Source organism: Musca domestica, unplaced genomic scaffold (assembly GCF_030504385.1).
Source record: "Musca domestica strain aabys unplaced genomic scaffold, Musca_domestica.polishedcontigs.V.1.1 4, whole genome shotgun sequence".
In the NCBI taxonomy this organism is placed as follows: domain Eukaryota; kingdom Metazoa; phylum Arthropoda; class Insecta; order Diptera; family Muscidae; genus Musca; species Musca domestica.
In genome coordinates this window covers 10,629,246-10,649,223 of record NW_026712328.1, presented here as the reverse complement: position 1 = coordinate 10,649,223, position 19,978 = coordinate 10,629,246, and the positions used below count along the sequence as shown (strand labels likewise).

The following is a 19,978-nucleotide window of genomic DNA, read 5'->3' as shown; positions in this document are numbered from 1 at the left end:
ATATATATATATATATATATATATATTCTTTGAACACTTGTCCTTCGGATTTATTAATGTCATAGCAAATCCCAAGCGTACAGGAAACTGCAATTTTTTGAAGTTGAGTATCATTTCTGTTCCAATTAATTAATTCCCCGTAAATCAAATTGTTGTGTAGTTTTTTACTGTTAGCTTAATACCATTGCAAACGCGTTGTAGGTCAATGCTTCTCAATAACATCATAACCCAATCTGAAAGGATTTCAATATAATTTGACACAATTTACTTTTACACCAAATTCCGTCACACCTTCCATATTTCATTGAAATTAGTGGTACATACCGTTTTTGGTGCATCATATATGTAACATCGGCCGAGAATATATATGGAGCTATATCCAACTCTTAACCAATTAATAATTAATTTATCAAATGTATCATTGCAACCAAATTCCGCCACACATTCTGAATTTCATTAGAATCGGACATAAATATCGTGTTTGGTGCATAACATACATGAAATCGGCCGAAATATATATATATATAAATGAGCTATACCCAAACTACTATTTCAATAAAAATTGCCATTTTTTTTTGATGCCAAATTTCGTCTCTCTGTCTGAATTTCATCGGAATTGGACATACATATCGCGTTGTGTGCATCAAATATGTAAAATCGGCCGAAAATAAATATGGGAGCAATATCAATATCTGAAACGATTTGAAAATAATTTTACAAACTTTTGTACCAAATTTATTCACTCATTCCAAATTTCATTGGAATCGGACATACGCATCGTGTTTGGTGCATCAAATAGAGGAAACCGGTCGAAAATATATATGGGAGCTATATCCAAATCTAAACCGGCTTCGATATAATTTGGTAAAACAAATGTTTATACAAATTCGATCAAACATTCCAAATTTCTTTGAAATGTGGCGTACACAACGTGTTTAGTGCATCAAATACATGAAATCGGCCGAAAATATATAGGGGAGCTATATCCAAATCAGAATCGATTTCAATATAATTTAGCAAATTTATTTTTGTTCCAGATTCCGTCATGCATTCCAAATTTGGAGGCAATATTTTTAATCTCTCAAAGATATCTAAATCTTTTGGAGGTACCTCTGGTTCTGATGCCATACCTCCAGTTCCGAGTGGAATTTCAAAAATTTATATAGCCTATGTTATTTTCAGGCAATGTTGTAGTATACTTGGAACTTTTGCTGGAACATTTGTTCAGCTGGTTCCGAGTATATATATATATATATATATATATATATATATATATATATATATATATATATATATATATATATATATATATATATATATATATATATATATATATATATATACTTGTATTGACTTTATGGGTTTTTGATAAGTTAACTGCATTATCCAAAGAGTCTTACTGGTATATGAAGTTTAAAGTGAAACACGAATTCAGATACTTTTATATAATAATGGATAATAATAATAGTTCTGCCCGGCCGAACTTAATTTTTTTATTTGTTTTTAAAGTAATATGTAATGAAGACACTATAATGTTCATATCTTTTATCATAGTATAATTCAAACACGATTAACAAATGTCCGGTTCCATAAATCGAATGATAGTTATACAAAACGTGATTAGTTTTTGCAAAGATGGTTTCTTCCCAACATTTGCCGAAATTAGTATGAAAATATGGTTAAAATGGAAGATATACTTGAAATCGGGTTGTATCCTTATCCGGGGGTTAAGACCCATATCATGAACTGCAAATGCGAAAGTTTAGGAAGAATTTCTAAAAGAATAGAAATCCTTTTCCACTCTTCTATTTTGCGCCTTTTATATTCGGTATTTCACTGATCGCAGTCGCAACGAATTTTGCACATTGAGTTCTCAATGGACGGATTATTGTCATGTGAAAGAAGTTTGTCGTTTTTTTTGTTTTTGCTTAAATCTTCCAGCTGAAGCACGATATAGATCCTGGAGTTGAAAGCTAAATGCCAATTTCAGACATGAAAGATCGCCATTTAACATCGTATTGCGTACTATTTCATTTTTTAAATTATTTTTTCATTCAGAATTCAAAACAACAAAAAATTTACACATCTCTATAGTTTTTAAATTGAAAAAATTTCACGCCAAATGGATTTTTTTTATATTTTTATTGGCATATTTTACCATTTTTTTTTGCCAAGATTCCATTTCGAAGTTGTATGAATTGTGAAAATCCGTCAAAACGTTCTTGAGTTATAAGAATAGTAACTAATAAACAAATTGAAAAAAATCTTCAACTTGTTCGCTGTTTTTTTACAGCGAATGTTTAAAGGTCCTTACGAAGTTTGGTCCTTACTATTATTTTGAAATTTGATTCCATTTAAAAATTTGTATCCATTTTTTCCCGATTTTAGAGTTTTTGTAATGCAATAGGCTCTTTTTTTGAATTTTTTGCCATTTTAAAAAAAGTAATTATCTTCTAACTTTGGTTTGACCACATTATTTTTATTTTATTTTGACATGATCTATTCAGGTCCGCCACTCCATAATTGTCGTCGCTTTATACTACCCAAAAAGACTACACATCATATTAGAATTAAGAAAAAAAACACTACAAATGTACATGGAAAAAAATCATGCAAAATAAAACATTACTATTGTACACTTCAAAAGTCAACATGAACTATATATATATATATATATATATATATAGATAGATAGATTAGAAGTACGCTTGTTTAGTTCATCAGCCCCCAAATAAATCCCTAAGGTTGGAGGGAAATCAACAGTATCTCGTAATTTTCAAACCAATATCTTCATTATCTGGCAAATATAAAGATTTTAGGTAAAAATAGTGGGCGTAAAAGTAGGCGTGGTCAATATTTTTTTCTTTAAAAACCTAACTAGGGGTATGACGAACGTTTGTACAAAAAATTATGTAAATCGGTCCAACCGTTTTCAACTGATTCCATTACCAACGAACAACAATTGATTTATATATTCGTCAATTCGTTGAAATCTGACATTGACATATCAATGTTGCAATAATAAGTAAGCAGTTTTCAACTAATGTTCAATACGATAAGAGGTGCAACAAACTGCACTATGATTCCATTCCAAAAAAATTGAGACAGTTCTTACTTAAACATTAGACGGCCACCTTACAGCATCCTGGAATGGTGTAACAATATAAATTAATGGGATAAATTGTATAAAGTGGTGGTATAGTGCAGATATGTGAGCAGTTTCGAATGTAAACGATAAACGAATTGATAGTTCAAAGTCACCAAGAACCCACAGTTATGAATTCGGACTTGATTACAGAGTATTTTTAGATTCAGACAAAAACCAGAGTTACGGATTTAAGTTAAAGGAATTCCGCAGTTACGGATTAGCTACGAAAACCAAGTATGTGAAATCCGCAGTGAAGGATTTGCTCCGAAAAACGAGTACTTTGGTGGCCACATTACAATACGAGATTTCAATTTCGAGAAATATCTTTATTAATGCCGACGAATAGATTTATGCAGTTTCAAGAGAGCGATTTTTCGGTGCGGAATTGGTCCAGTGACAATCCAATCAAATATGGTATTTTGAGCTAGTAGTGAACCATACGAAAAACGAAAGAGGTGGTTTTTAATTATTCCGGGTTACAAGTCTGCTCCTATCAAAATATGAACTGGACTTGACTTAAACAATTTTGAATCTGCTAATACGACATTAGGTAGCTGATTTCTGAGCCACAAGCGAGGGTAGATTTCCTGAAATCGAATTCAGCACGACCACTGAAGTTTTCAGGGTCTAGGCTACTTCTGGTCTAGGCTACTTCTGATTTCAATATTACAAACATTCTTTGGTTAACACCCGAAATGGTGGAATTGGACGAACAAACAGGAAGCTTAAGTTTCTTTTGAAGTCGCTCTGTGACGAAAGAGGACTCAAAGGCCGGATCTATCAACGCCCTATCAGAATACGAACCACCTTGATGAACAACTTTCACCATTGCAGTGCCCAAAAAGACCGATTGATTCTGCGCAGCGTGAAATGCCCGTCGAACTACATCTACAGCCGATTTGGAGGAACGAAATGCATTTAAATCGGGAGATTGATTAGTGCTTGGGGAACAATTTGAGGGAGAAAAAGGTGGAGCCGAAACTGACAAACACGAACTTGGAGGTGTTGCCATTATACTTGGACTATTTGTTGTTGAACCACCTCTATGAAGTAAAGTATGATGGCAAACTAAAGTATATTACAAACTAAACACCGACGGCGACATCTAATATAATACGAAATCAGTTTGTACCTTTATCCTTTATCCCATTCACTCTACTATTTTCCACCCTTTAAATTTGGTATTTTACTCATTGTACTCCCAAAGAATTTTGTATTTTATAATTGGATAATTGGATCCCAATGATCCATAGGAATGCCATATATAGACATTGCAGAAAGACATCCATTAATGCCGCGTTGAAGTATTTTTAAATTAAAGCTACTTTCTTTTTCGATAACAGGAAGCGCGAAAAGACATTTCAAATGACTATGGACGAGTAATCGAGGGTTATTATATTCGTGGCCAGGGGAAATCATGAGACAATTTCTCGAGCTTCTCCGCTGGTTTTGCGCGCTAAATAACAAAGGCGCTCAATATCACTCAAACGTGAATTATTTATGTATACCGCGCTAAATAAATCTCTAAACGCGGGCCATGTTTGAAAACTACCATCGAAGACGTCTATGCCACAAGGAGGTAAACCTAGTTTTTGAACACTTTTTACCAGAGGATGATCAACAAAACTCTTTACGACACTAGGATTCTCAATAGAGGATATGAGGAAATTAGCTTGAACGCCCACTTCACGAGAAGTGTGTGTAGAAGAGCTTAAGTTTATTAAAGTAACATCGCGAGACTGTGCTTCTATAGGAAGATCACGTGGATGTTGCGATAATGATGCTAACGAACTACTACGAGAAGAGTTCAACAAAGACTTTTTCGATCGACTAACGTCAGACAGCCTGTTTTTCAAATGACTTAAGCAAACCACATTTTTTTCATTAGCTTCCCCATATTTTGTGTAAACGGAATCAAAATCCGCTTTGCTGACCGCACCCGACGTTTCCAAACAAATTTCACATAATTTGAAACTCTCGTCAGTAGCTTTCCATACATTTTCTACATTAGAGGTACGAGTGACATTTACGCACACGATTGTTTCAAATTTGGTATTTTAGAAGGTTTGATAGATGACAATCCTTGAAGTATAAAATTGTCCACAGAGGTTCCCGTTTTGGTATGGCCCCATATAACGGCCTCATTCACATTATGACTCTTTGATAAGTTAACTGCATTATCCAAACAGTCTTACTGGTATATGAAGTTTAAAGTGAAACACGCTTGAATTCAGATACTTTTATATAATAATATTTCCTTTATCCTAAGGTGGATGATAATAATAGTTCTGCCCGGCTGAACTTAAGTTTTTTACTTGTTTCTAAAGTAATATGTAATATTTGTCATTGAAATTGCGCGTTGAAGACACTATAATATCCATATCTTTTATCATGGTATAATTCAAAGACGATTAACAAATGTCCGGTTCCATAAATCGTATGATAGTTATACAAAACGTGATTAGTTTTTGCAAGGATGGTTTCTTCCCAACATATGCCGAAATTAGTATGAAAATATGGTTAAAATGGAAGATATACTTGAAATCGGGTTGTATCCTTATCCGGGGGTTAAGACCCATATCATGAACTGCAAATGCGAAAGTTTAGGAAGAATTTCTGAAAGAATAGAAATCCTTTTCCCCTCTTCTATTTTGCGCCCTTTATATTCGGTATTTCACTGATTGCAGTCCCAATGAATTTTGCATATTGAGTTCTCATTGGACGGATTATTGTCATGTGAAAGAAGTTTGTCGTTTTTTTGTTTTTGGTTAAATGTGTTCGCAACTTCCAGCTGAAGCACGATATAGATCCTGGAGTTAAAAGCTTCTGGTCTAGGCTACTTCTGATTTCAATATTACAGACATTCTTTGATGTAGCCGCAAGTGAAAAATTAACACCCGAAATGGTGGAATTGGACGAACAAACAGGAAGCTTAAGTTTCTTTTGAAATCGCTCTGTGACGAAAGAGGACTCAAAGGCCGGATCTATCAACGCCCTATCAGAATACGAACCACCTTGATGAACAACTTTCACCCTTGCAGTGCCCAAAAAGACCGATTGATTCTGCGCAGCGTGAAATGCCCGTCGAACTACATCTACAGCCGATTTGGAGGAACGAAATGCATTTAAATCGGGAGATTGATTAGTGCTTGGGGAACAATTTGAGGGAGAAAAAGGTGGAGCCGAAACTGACAAACACGAACTTGGAGGTGTTGCCATTATACTTGGACTATTTGTTGTTGAACCACCTCTATGAAGTAAAGTATGATGACATCGATTACAAACCAACCACCGACGGCGACATCTAATATAATACGAAATCAGTTTGTACCTTTATTCTTTATCCCATTCGCTCTACTATTTTCCACCCTTTAAATTTGGTATTTTACTCATTGTACTCCCAAAGAATTTTGTATTTTGAGCTCTCATTGGACGGATTATTGTCACATGAAAGAAGTAGGTCTACGCTTTGAAATAAGCCCCATTAGGCTTTTTCGATAATTTTTGTTTGTGAGGGACAAAACAAGCAACAAGGGCGATATGACTGCCGAGGAGATAACAAATAAGGAAGATATTGATCAACCAGTTTCGGTTTTGATTCAACATTCCTCATGTCCTCAAGACAAGTGAGAAAGAGTTCGTCAGAAAACTATCTAAGTCTTTTCACAAAGAAATCTTGGTTTTGTTTTTTGACAATTTGCTCCCACAGTGTCAGTAAAGTGTAAACGATAATTGGATCCCAATGATCCGTAGGAATGCCATATATAGACATTGCAGAAAGACATCCATTAATGCCGCGTTGAAGTATTTTTAAATTAAAGCTACTTTCTTTTTCGATAACAGGAAGCGCGAAAAGACATTTCAAATGACTATGGACGAGTAACCCAGGGTTATTATATTCGTGGCCATGGGAAATCATGGGACGATTTCTCGAGCTTCTCCGCTGGTTTTGCGCGCTAAATAACAAAGGCGCTCAATATCACTCAAACGTGAATTATTTATGTATACCGCGCTAAATAAATCTCTAAACGCGGGCCATGTTTGAAAACTACCATCGAAGTCGTCTATGCCACAAGGAGGCAAACCTAGTTTTTGAACACTGTTTACTAGAGGATGATCAACAAAACTCTTTACGACACTAGGATTCTCAATAGAGGATATGATGAAATTAGCTTGAACGGTCACTTCACGAGAAGTGTGTATAGAAGAGCTCAATTTTATTAAAGTAACATCGCGAGACTGTGCTTCTATAGGAAGATCACGTGGATGTTGCGATAATGATGCTAACGAACTACTACGAGAAGAGTTCAACAAAGACTTTTTCGATCGACTAACGTCAGACAGCCTGGTTTTCAAATGACTTAAGCAAACCACATATTTTTCATTAGCCTCCCCATATTTTGTGTAAACGGAATCAAAATCCGCTTTGCTGACCGCACCCGACGTTTCCAAACAAATTTCACATAATTTGAAACTCTCGTCAGTAGCTTTCCATACATTTTCTAAATTAGAGGTACGAGTGGAATTTCAATACAAACATATGTATATATATATATATATATATATATATATATATATATATATATATATATATATATATATATATATATATATATATATATATATATATATATATATATATATATATATATATATATATATATATATTGTTGGTATTGAAATTCCACTCGTCATAGACTCTGTCTGTATGTTTAAATTACGATACAGCCCACATTATTTGACGTAGAGCATCAAAATTTAGCAGAACAATTTGTATTGTGTATTGGTTGGTATTGAAAATGAGATCTATAAGTCCACGTTTTGGTATAGTCCCCATATAACGGTTCCTCTCGAAATTCGGTATTTTGATGATTTTTTTCTACTCGAATTTGTCTAACACATATAATACATATATTTTTTTTTCGTTCGTTCCCACGCCTCTCACTCCCACCCCTGCCGACCGAGGGGGCGACCTCCCCATACGTAGGGAGCGCGTACACACCAAAGACCGGGAATGGTGGGTTAGTTGTGAGTTTTGTGGTGCCAGCTACAGTCTAGTAAATCAGCCGGCAAAGTAATAGGTAAAAAATACACTATAGAAAAAGGAATTAAAGCAAAACATATAACATTTATAACAAATATAAACAAATAACAGTGAAAATAATGTGTTAAACAAAGACTACTGTTCAAAGGCTGGTGTCTATTGTTTCCGCAGAGGGAATTGTAGACTAGGTGCCGTTAAAATGAACTTAAAGATTCTGACAACTAGTGCTCAAGGGCTGGGTCTACTGGTTCCGCAAAGGGAGATGTAGATCAGGTGCCGCAAAAATGAGCTTTTTAAAATAAAAAAAATAGGTAAGTGAACATATACAATCACATGTGGAGAATATATCTTTTAATAGAGTTCAACGAATTACTTAAACAAATACTATTACATAGACTATTGTAAATTACACATAAGGATCTCAATGGATTACTGATTGCGAAATTAGTTCTTGCGAGAGATAACTTCAAAGGTTCGAAATGACGAGTTCTACGAGAAGGAATATTATAAGTAACTTCCCCAGTTAAAAAATGAGAATCAATCAAACCGCGTGTTAATTTGATTATAAATAACGCTCTTAGCATAAACCGCCTCCTTTCAAGTGTTGGGAGATCAATAAACAGTAAACGATTTTCATAAGGTGGAAGTAATTCTGTCGGGTTCCAGTTAAGGCCCCGTAGAGCAAAAATCAGGAATTGAACTTGAACTGATTCGATTTTATCTGAGTAGCATTTATAAAAAGGACTCCACAGAATACATCCGTACTCTAATATTGGGCGAACTAAACTTACAAATAATCTTTTGGTGACATATGGATCATCGAACTCTTTAGACCAGCGTTTTATGAAAGCTAGTAAAGACTTGGCTTTATTAACACATGAGTCAATATGTAAATGAAAACGTAGTTTAGGATCTAGAATAACACCGAGGTCAGTAAAGGAATCAACATTTTCTAATTTGTATGAACCAATAAAGTAGTTAGAATGTATTGGCTGAGATCGTGACAAGGAAAATTTTTTGCATTTCTTAAGATTAAGGGACATACCGTTGGCACTGCACCAGTTCACAAGGGAATGTAAATCGTACTGTAAGAAAGTCGAATCGTCAAGGGAATTTATATGCATTATATGCATGTAAGGGAATTTATATGCATGTACCTACCGATATTGGGTATGTTGATAATCCTAGTCACATTTACGCACACGATTGTCTCAAATTTGGTATTTTAGAAGGTTTGATAGATGACAAACCTTGAAGTATAAAATTGTCCACAGAGGTTCCCGTTTTGGTATGGCCCCATATAACGGCCTCATTCACTTTATGGCTTTTTGATAAGTTAACTGCATTATCCAAACAGTCTTACTGGTATATGAAGTTTAAAGTGAAACACGAATTCAGATACTTTTATATAATAATATTTCCTTTATCCTAAGGTGGATGATAATAATAGTTCTGCCCGGCCGAACTTAATTTTTTTACTTGTTTCTAAAGTAATATGTCATATTTGTCATTGAAATTGCGCGTTGAAGACACTATAATGTCCATATCTTTTATCATAGTATAATTCAAAGACGATTAACAACTGTCCGGTTCCATAAATCGTATGATAGTTATACAAAACGTGATTAGTTTTTGCAAGGATGGTTTCTTCCCAACATTTGCCGAAATTAGTATGAAAATATGGTTAAAATGGAAGATATACTTGAAATCGGGTTGTATCCTTATCCGGGGGTTAAGACCCATATCATGAACTGCAAATGCGAAAGTTAAGGAAGAATTTCTGAAAGAATAGAAATCCTTTTCCTCTCTTCTATTTTGCGCCCTTTATATTCGGTATTTCACTGATTGCAGTCCCAATGAATTTTGCATATTGAGTTCTCATTGGACGGATTATTGTCACGTGAAAGAAGTTTGTCGTTTTTTTGTTTTTGCTTAAATGTGTTCGCAACTTCCAGCTGAAGCACGATATAGATCCTGGAGTTGAAAGCTAAATGCCAATTTCAAACATGAAAGATCGCCATTTAACATCGTATTGCGTACTATTTCATTTTTTAAATTATTTTTTCATTCAGAATTCAAAACAATAAAAAATTTACACATCGCTATAGTTTTTAAATTGAAAAAATTTACGCCAAATGGATTTTTTTTTTATATTTTTATTGGCATATTTTACCATTTTTTTTTTGCCAAGATTCCATTCCGAAGTTTTATGAATTGTGAAAATCCGTCAAAACGTTCTTGAGTTATAAGAATAGTAACTAATAAACAAATTGAAAAAAATCTTCAACTTGTTCGCTGTTTTTTTACAGCGAATGTTTAAAGGTACTTACGAAGTTTGGTCCTTACTATTATTTTGAAATTTGATTCCATTGAAAAATTTTATCCATTTTTTCCCGATTTTAGAGTTTTTGTAATGCAATAGGCTCTTTTTTGATTTTTTTTTGCCATTTTAAAAAAAGTAATTATCTTCTAACTTTGGTTTGACCACATTATTTTTATTTCATTTTGACATGATCTATTTAGGTTCGCCACTCCATAATTGTCGTCGCTTTATACTACCCAAAAAGACTACACATCATATTAGAATTAAAAAAAAACACTACAAATGTACATGAAAAAAATCACGCAAAATAAAACATTACTGTTGTACATTTCAAAAGTCAACATAAAAATATTCAAATTTCACATTTTTACGCGCCTTTTATATTCGGTATTTCACTGATTGCAGTCGCAATGAATTTTGCATATTGAGTTCTCATTGGGCTGATTATTGTCATGTGAAAGAAGTTTGTCGTTTTTTTTTTGTTTTTGCTTAAATGTGTTCGCATCTTCCAGCTGAAGCACGATGTAGATCCTGGAGTTGAAAGCTAAATGCCAATTTCAAACATGAAAGATCGCCATTTAACATCGTATTGCGTACTATTTCATTTTTTAAATTATTTTTTCATTCAGAATTCAAAACAATAAAAAATTTACACATCGCTATAGTTTTTAAATTGAAAAAATTTACGCCAAATGGATTTTTTTTTATATTTTTATTGGCATATTTTACCATTTTTTTTTTGCCAAGATTCCATTCCGAAGTTTTATGAATTGTGAAAATCCGTCAAAACGTTCTTGAGTTATAAGAATAGTAACTAATAAACAAATTGAAAAAAATCTTCAACTTGTTCGCTGTTTTTTACAGCGAATGTTTAAAGGTCCTTACGAAGTTTGGTCCTTACTATTATTTTGAAATTTGATTCCATTGAAAAAATTTTATCCATTTTTTCCCGATTTTAGAGTTTTTGTAATGCAATAGGCTCTTTTTTGATTTTTTTTTGCCATTTTAAAAAAAGTAATTATCTTCTAACTTTGGTTTGACCACATTATTTTTATTTCATTTTGACATGATCTACTCAGGTTCGCCACTCCATAATTGTCGTCGCTTTATACTACCCAAAAAGACTACACATCATATTAGAATTAAAAAAAACACTACAAATGTACATGAAAAAAATCATGCAAAATAAAACATTACTGTTTTACATTTCAAAAGTCAACATAAAAATATTCAAATTTCACATTTTTACGCGCCTTTTATATTCGGTATTTCACTGATTGCAGTCGCAATGAATTTTGCATATTGAGTTCTCATTGGACTGATTATTGTCATGTGAAAGAAGTTTGTCGTTTTTTTTTTGTTTTTGCTTAAATGTGTTCGCATCTTCCAGCTGAAGCACGATGTAGATCCTGGAGTTGAAAGCTAAATGCCAATTTCAAACATGAAAGATCGCCATTTAACATCGTATTGCGTACTATTTAATTTTTAAATAATTTTTTCATTCAGAATTCAAAAAACAGCAAAAAATTTACACATCTCTATAGTTTTTAAATTGAAAAAAATTTCACGCCAAATAGATTTTTTTTATATTTTTATTGGCATATTTTACCGTTTTTTTTGCCAAGATTCCATTCCGAAGTTGTATGAATTGTGAAAATCCGTCAAAACGTTCTTGAGTTATAAGAATAGTAACTAATAAACAAATTGAAAAAAATCTTCAACTTGTTCGCTGTCTTTTTACAGCGATTGTTTAAAGGTCCTTACGAAGTTTGGTCCTTACTATTATTTTGAAATTTGATTCCATTGAAAAATTTTATCTATTTTTTCCCGATTTTAGAGTTTTTGTAATGCAATAGGCTCTTTTTTGATTTTTTTTTTGCCATTTTAAAAAAAGTAATTATCTTCTAACTTTGGTTTGACCACATTATTTTTATTTCATTTTGACATGATCTATTCAGGTTCGCCACTCCATAATTGTCGTCGCTTTATACTACCCAAAAAAACTACACTTCATACTAGAATTAAAAAAAAACACTTCAAATGTACATGGAAAAAAAATCATGCAAAATAAAAAATTACTATTGTACACTTCAAAAGTCAACATGAAAATGTTCAAATTTCACATTTTTACGCAATGTTTTTGGATTTTACCCTTTTCTGCCAAGATCAACGGTTCTTGAGTTATAAGCGTAGCAACTAACACAACTTTATTTTATATATATAGATAGATTAGAAGTACGCTTGTTTAGTTCATCAGACCCCAAATAAATCCCTAAATTGGAGGGAAATCAACAGTATTTCGTAATTTTCAAACCAATATCTTCATTATCTGGCAAATATAAAGATTTTAGGTAAATAAAAATAGTGGGCGTAAAAGTAGGCGTGGTCAATATTTTCTTTAAAAACCTAACTAGGGGTATGACGAACGTTTGTACAAAAAATTATATAAATCGATCCAACCGTTTTCAACTGATTCCATTACCAACGAACAACAATTGATTTATATATATATAGATTATATTATAAAGACTGAAGTAAGGTGGTAGCTTTAGCGTCAATTCGTTGAAATCTGACATTGACATATCAATGTTGCAATAATAAGTAAGCAGTTTTCAACTAATGTTCAATACGATAAGAGGTGCAACAAACTGCACGATGATTCCATTCCAAAAAAATTGAGACAGTTATTACTTAAACATTAGAGGGCCACCTTACAGCATCCTGGAATGGTGTAACAATATAAATTAATGCGATAAATAGTATAAAGTGGTGGTATAGTGCAGATATGTGAGCAGTTTCGAATGTAAACGATAAACGAATTGATAGTTCAAAGTCACCAAGAACCCACAGTTATGAATTCGGACTTGATTACAGAGTATTTTTAGATTTAGACAAAAACCAGAGTTACGGATTTAAGTTAAAGGAATTCCGCAGTTACGGATTAGCTACGAAAACCAAGTATGTGAAATCCGCAGTGAAGGATTTGCTCCGAAAAAAGAGTACTTTGGTGGCCACATTACAATACGAGATTTCAATTTCGAAAAATATGTTTATTAATGCCGACGAATAGATTTATGCAGTTTCAAGAGAGCGATTTTTCGGTGCGGAATTGGTCCAGTGACAATCCAATCAAATATGGTATTTTGAGCAAGCAGTGAACCATACGAAAAACGAAAGAGGTGGTTTTTAATTATTCTGGGTTACAAGTCTGCTCCTATCAAAATATGAACTGGACTTGACTTAAACAATTTTGAATCTGCTAATACGACATTAGGTAGCTGATTTCTGAGCTAAAACGTGGCCGCAAGCGAGGGTAGATTTCCTGAAATCGAATTCAGCACGACCACTGAAGTTTTCAGGGTCTAGGCTACTTCTGGTCTAGGCTACTTCTGATTTCAATATTACAAACATTCTTTGGTTAACACCCGAAATGGTGGAATTGGACGCTCTGTGACGAAAGAGGACTCAAAGGCCGGATCTATCAACGCCCTATCAGAATACGAACCACCTTGATGAACAACTTTCACCCTTGCAGTGCCCAAAAAGACCGATTGATTCTGCGCAGCGTGAAATGCCCGTCGAACTACATCTACAGCCGATTTGGAGGAACGAAATGCATTTAAATCGGGAGATTGATTAGTGCTTGGGGAACAATTTGAGGGAGAAAAAGGTGGAGCCGAAACTGACAAACACGAACTTGGAGGTGTTGCCATTATACTTGGACTATTTGTTGTTGAACCACCTCTATGAAGTAAAGTATGATGACATCGATTACAAACCAACCACCGACGGCGACATCTAATATAATACGAAATCAGTTTGTACCTTTATCCTTCCTTATCCTTATCCCATTCACTCTACTATTTTCCACCCTTTAAATTTGGTATTTTACTCATTGTACTCCCAAAGAATTTTGTATTTTATAATTGGATAATTGGATCCCAATGATCCGTAGGAATGCCATATATATATATTTTTAAATTAAAGCTACTTTCTTTTTCGATAACAGGAAGCGCGAAAAGACATTTCAAATGACTATGGACGAGTAACCGAGGGTTATTATATTCGTGGCCAGGGGAAATCATGAGACGATTTCTCGAGCATCTCCGCTGGTTTTGCGCGCTAAATAACAAAGGCGCTCAATATCACTCAAACGTGAATTATTTATGTATACCGCGCTAAATAAATCTCTAAACGCGGGCCATGTTTGAAAACTACCATCGAAGACGTCTATGCCACAAGGAGGCAAACCTAGTTTTTGAACACTTTTTACCAGAGGATGATCAACAAAACTCTTTACGACACTAGGATTCTCAATAGAGGATATGAGGAAATTAGCTTGAACGCCCACTTCACGAGAAGTGTGTGTAGAAGAGCTCAAGTTTATTAAAGTAACATCGCGAGACTGTGCTTCTATAGGAAGATCACGTGGATGTTGCGATAATGATGCTAACGAACTACTACGAGAAGAGTTCAACAAAGACTTTTTCGATCGACTAACGTCAGACAGCCTGGTTTTCAAATGACTTAAGCAAACCACATATTTTTCATTAGCTTCCCCATATTTTGTGTAAACGGAATCAAAATCCGCTTTGCTGACCGCACCCGACGTTTCCAAACAAATTTCACATAATTTGAAACTCTCGTCAGTAGCTTTCCATACATTTACTAAATTCGAGCTACGAGCCTATAATTCGAAGAAATCAAGACCTTTAAGTTTTAATTTCTTAACGTATCCTATGACTTTATTAAGTATTTTTCATTTACAATTAAAAGCAACTAGCGGATTTTGTGACATGATTATTAAGTAAAAGTACGAAATTCAATTCCAAAAATTATCTTTTCTACCGAAATTGTAGAAAAAACCCGACAAATTTGTCCAAAAAGTTTACCAAAAAACTAAGAAAATTTGAATCAACGGAAAATATTCCAAAATATTTGCCAAAATGTATCTACTTTTTTCAAAATATCCAAAAAATGCAAAAGATTCTACAAATCACCAAATGAAATTCAAAAAATATTGACTAAGATTGAATAAAATCTATTGAATACCAAGTAAATTGTGTTTTAATTAATCAACACAATAGTTCAAACGTGCCGACTATGGGGTGCACACAATTTAAATTGACCAAAATGCTTTTAACTATTCATACACACACTCATATTTAATACTCTCAAAAAAAATTGAATCTTTGTATCAAACGTGTTACTTAACCACAATCGATCGACCAGAGTGGTGTAGCGTACACGTAACAAAGAAGAACAACCAATCGACGTATGTACGTTTATTCTTGACGGTCAAGCGACGGCTGACTGTAACAGGGTTATGTATGTATACAGCGTGTGTGTATGATCGAACTACGAACAATGAGAAAGTAATAGAATGTAAATATGTCAATATCATAAATATGTGCAAATGATTATGTATGATTATTGAACACCGAACAATGCAATTTGGAATGAGTGCTTAAATTTGTTGATAAATTTTATTTATCTCACACAAACATGAGATCACAACACAAATGTGGCAAAACAAATAATGATAGCATCCAATTTGTACTTTCCAGCAAAATTTATTCTTGGAATTTTATGTCGCTGGGTTAAGCAAGGGTTTTGCATTTTTTCTCGTATTCTTGTTGAGTACTTGCAATTGTATTGCGATGACGTTTTACGACATCTGCTACTTCTCCAATGTTTTCGATTTTTTCATCCATCTCCATCTGACAATTCAGTTGCACTTAGCACTTTGAACTACATACAGGTGTATGAACACTTTTCTTATTCAAATACGATCGGAGTATTCTATTTTTTTAATTCAAAAAATAATAAACACAATAAATAAAAAATAGAAAAGTACTTTAATTGTACAAATAATTACTTTATATTGGCTTGTAAATTTAAATGGAAGGGAGCAAACAAAGGGACTACAAATAAAGATCAAAGAATTTAGTGAAAGGTGGGCACATAAGCAAAACAAATAATATATAAAATGAAATTAAACGAATTTATTATTGCACATACAATTAATTTACGTAGGTAAAATTATACCCCAGATCTAAAAAGAAAAAAGGGACAGCAAAATTTAATTTAATGTCTAAAAAAAAATAATAATACTGAAACTTTTCTTGAAATTAATATTTTTACAGAAAAACTTACTATTTATGTTTGTTGAGAATGAAGACAAAATTTAATTGTTTGAACGACATTTAAAAATTCTTTATTCATCAAGTATTAGCAGACTACTCCTTTTACAAACTTGTGGAAATACTTCTTCTTATGCTTATTTTTAATAAACTAATTTTCGAATGATTCATAAGCTAATACACAGTGTGTTAATATTTTCTATAAATATTGAATAATATGGACGATGTATGTAAATAAAACTAACCCAAAACCTTTACAAATTATTGGGCCATATGCGTTTACGAAAGACAAAATAATTGAAGTCATGCATTAGGTGTAACATTTTTGTTTACGTAGCATGTTGCAACAAACACAACGTCATGACTACCGAATAATTTTAATTTATTTATCTGTGTTGCTAATTCCGTCTAATTTATATGTGTGTTCTTTTTAATTACACTAGTCCCCGACTTGCGTTGTTAAGGAGGACCAGTGAAGCCTCACGAATCATCTTTTTATATGTACAATTCTATTCAATATTCGAAACAAATAAATCATTTATATTCTTCATAGATTTTTCAAAGCGATTCTCTTTTTTTGCTCATATTAGTTGAGTCCATTATAAAAAAGGTAAGGCCGATCTTCAACATGATTAGAATTTTGTTCTAAGTTGATTGGTTTTGAAAAAAAAAAAACAGTACATGTTCGTATGCCATGGGATTGAAACAGCTTGGATCATATTTAACTCATTTCAAAACTGAGGAAAATATGAAATAAATGAAAACAACTTGTTGCAAATAATTTTGAAAAAATCAAATTCAGGAGGCGAGCATAGCCTCAGGCTACCATGTTTGTAACCTCATACTTTTAATGGCAAAACTTGTAAGATAATTGCTAAAAAAAATGTTAAAACTAGTTGACCATATTTCGAAATTAAGAAATAAGCCAATCAGAAGCTGGTAATAATGCTACTATTTTAAAAGGCCAATTTGTCCAAAAAGTACAGAAACGTTAAGTTCGGCAGGATTGAACCTTTAAAACCATCGACCATGAGGCAAATAATACCATAAAAAGCTATCATAATCTAATAATTCTATTTTAAACTGAACACAATTAAACTCATCAAGATATCATAATGTGGGCGGTACCATTATATGGAGGTTTTACGAAACATGAACATGAATACCTCATTACCTAATTTAAAACAGCTCTGTTTATTTTTTTTAATAAAAACATGAAAATACTTAATATCGAGAGGTGTCGGTATGTATAGAAAGCGTGAACTTATGCAGACGATGTTCGTTCGTCAAAATGCCACCACCAGTAGTATTTCTTATTACGAACTCTTTCTATGGAATTTAAAACAAAGAATATGTACTTATATACATAAGAATACCGAATATAGAGAGGTATCTTTATATAGGGCTAACTGATATCAAGCACCAATATTACCCATTTTCGAACCTGACCTGCCTGCGGATAAAGTACCCTAGCTTGATTACAACAAAGGGACGGACAGTCGGAAAGAAAGCTTTAAACCAATGTAAAATTTAATGCCGGTCAAGGAAATGTATACTTTGATGGGTCTAAAATTACTATTAAGATGAATGTCAAATGGAACGACAACATAATATACTATGTATGGTGGAGAGTATAAAAAGGTTAAATTTCACCAGCCCGAACCCTCACTATGAGGTAAAGAAAACCATTATAATTGTAATAATTCATCTTAGAACAAAACTGGCCCATATTTTGCATCAAACACAATTCTTTTTATAGGAAAAAATCAGATCACCAACGTACTCAGGAGACCCGGGCTTCTTGCTCAGATAGTTTGGTAGTTTTAATATTTATGAACTTCAAGTGCAAAAATTTACTGTCATACATGTGAATACAACATTGTACTTCCCTCTATATTCACGATTACTTGAATCCCTTATAACTCTCACGTTCATCATTCACACCGGTGTAGAAAATTAAGAAATATTTTTTTTTATGAAGTGCATAGATCAGTATTTTTCATTATTTTCCGATATTTATCGCACTAGTTTCATAAATTGGCTAACGATTTATAACACCTATACTTTACCAATACATATTGGGGGCAAAACTTTCAGTCCAAAATAATTAAAAATAAACGTGTTCGCCGCTGCAGCTTCATTGAATGTGAGACCCGCTAATAATAAAGTCATGAGTTCAAACTTTACCTTTTAACTATCCAAATTCAAAATACATCATACCACAAGGTATGAAAATCCGTGATAGTTTCAATATCTTTGTATATACGACAAATACAGACAACTACTATATATTAAATTGGCACATTTCCTACTAATAATATTTATGCTACAGTGTAAGGGTGTGGTCTCTCGTGTGCTATTGTGGAGGACGGCAGCGACCAGCAGAATTTCCAGAGAAGTCTACATCTTTCTGCTCAATAATAGGAATTCGATCATCGTAGAGAGTTGGAGCTTGCAATATTATTCCAGCTGTACCAGCTAAAACCGCTAGTGTAAAAATCCACAAAAATAGTCGATCAAGGACCATAGCAACGTACTTCCAATCTTCTTTAACCTAGAATTAGATAATAGAGAAAAACAGTTATTTTCGTAATAATTACATTAAAACAAGTAATAAAACATTAAGTTCGGCCCGAATTTTATAACATTTTTTTTATATATGTACATATATATATATATATATTTATAAATATTATATATAATCTTGTTTTATTATTTATATATATATATATATATATATATATATATATATATATATATATATATATATATATATATATATATATATATATTTATTTATATATGTATATACAAAAATAATAAAACAAGAATTTTAAAAACCAATTTATTTGTAATACTTCAATGCGTAAACAAACAAATCGCTTGTTTTACCATCGCGTGAACATGCCAGGATCTGCTGACCATAAGAAAAGCAGGTACATGTCAAATTTTGTCGCATACAGAAAGAATTTTTCCTTCGGATTAATTCATTTTATAGGCTTTTGCTTTTAAAGAATTCGAGGTAGCAGCATAATCGAATCTTCAGTTAAAATGTTGTGTACCTTTTTTACTGTTAGTCGAATACCATTACAAACGCGTTGTGGGACAAAATCATGTCCCAATCTGAACCGATTTCAATATAATTTGACAGAATTTATTTTTGGACCGAATTCCGTCACGCCTTCCATTGAAATTGGATATACATAGGGTATTTGGTGCATCAAATATACCAAATGGGCCGAAAGTTTATATGGGAGGTATCTCCAAACCTCAACTAATTTCAATATAATTTGGAAAATTAATTTTATACCAAATTCCAC

General features: G+C 33.0%; 1 protein-coding gene and 1 long non-coding RNA gene across 10 annotated transcripts in view; one reads left to right on the top strand and one right to left on the bottom strand.

Annotated features, from left to right (window-relative positions):
• LOC109613902 (uncharacterized) overlaps positions 1–19,978 on the top strand; it is an 88,843-nt gene that overhangs the window by 48,623 nt on the left and 20,242 nt on the right. The window lies entirely within an intron of this gene.
• LOC101894068 (acetylcholine receptor subunit alpha-like) overlaps positions 16,702–19,978 on the bottom strand; it is a 331,275-nt gene continuing 327,998 nt past the window's right edge. For all 6 annotated transcript variants that reach the window (XM_059126854.1, XM_059126856.1, XM_059126853.1 and 3 more), the window contains one exon: positions 16,702–19,212. In XM_059126854.1, the coding sequence (XP_058982837.1) occupies positions 19,015–19,212 (198 nt within the window). In that variant the 3' untranslated portion in view covers positions 16,702–19,014. The remainder of the gene's footprint in view (positions 19,213–19,978) is intronic.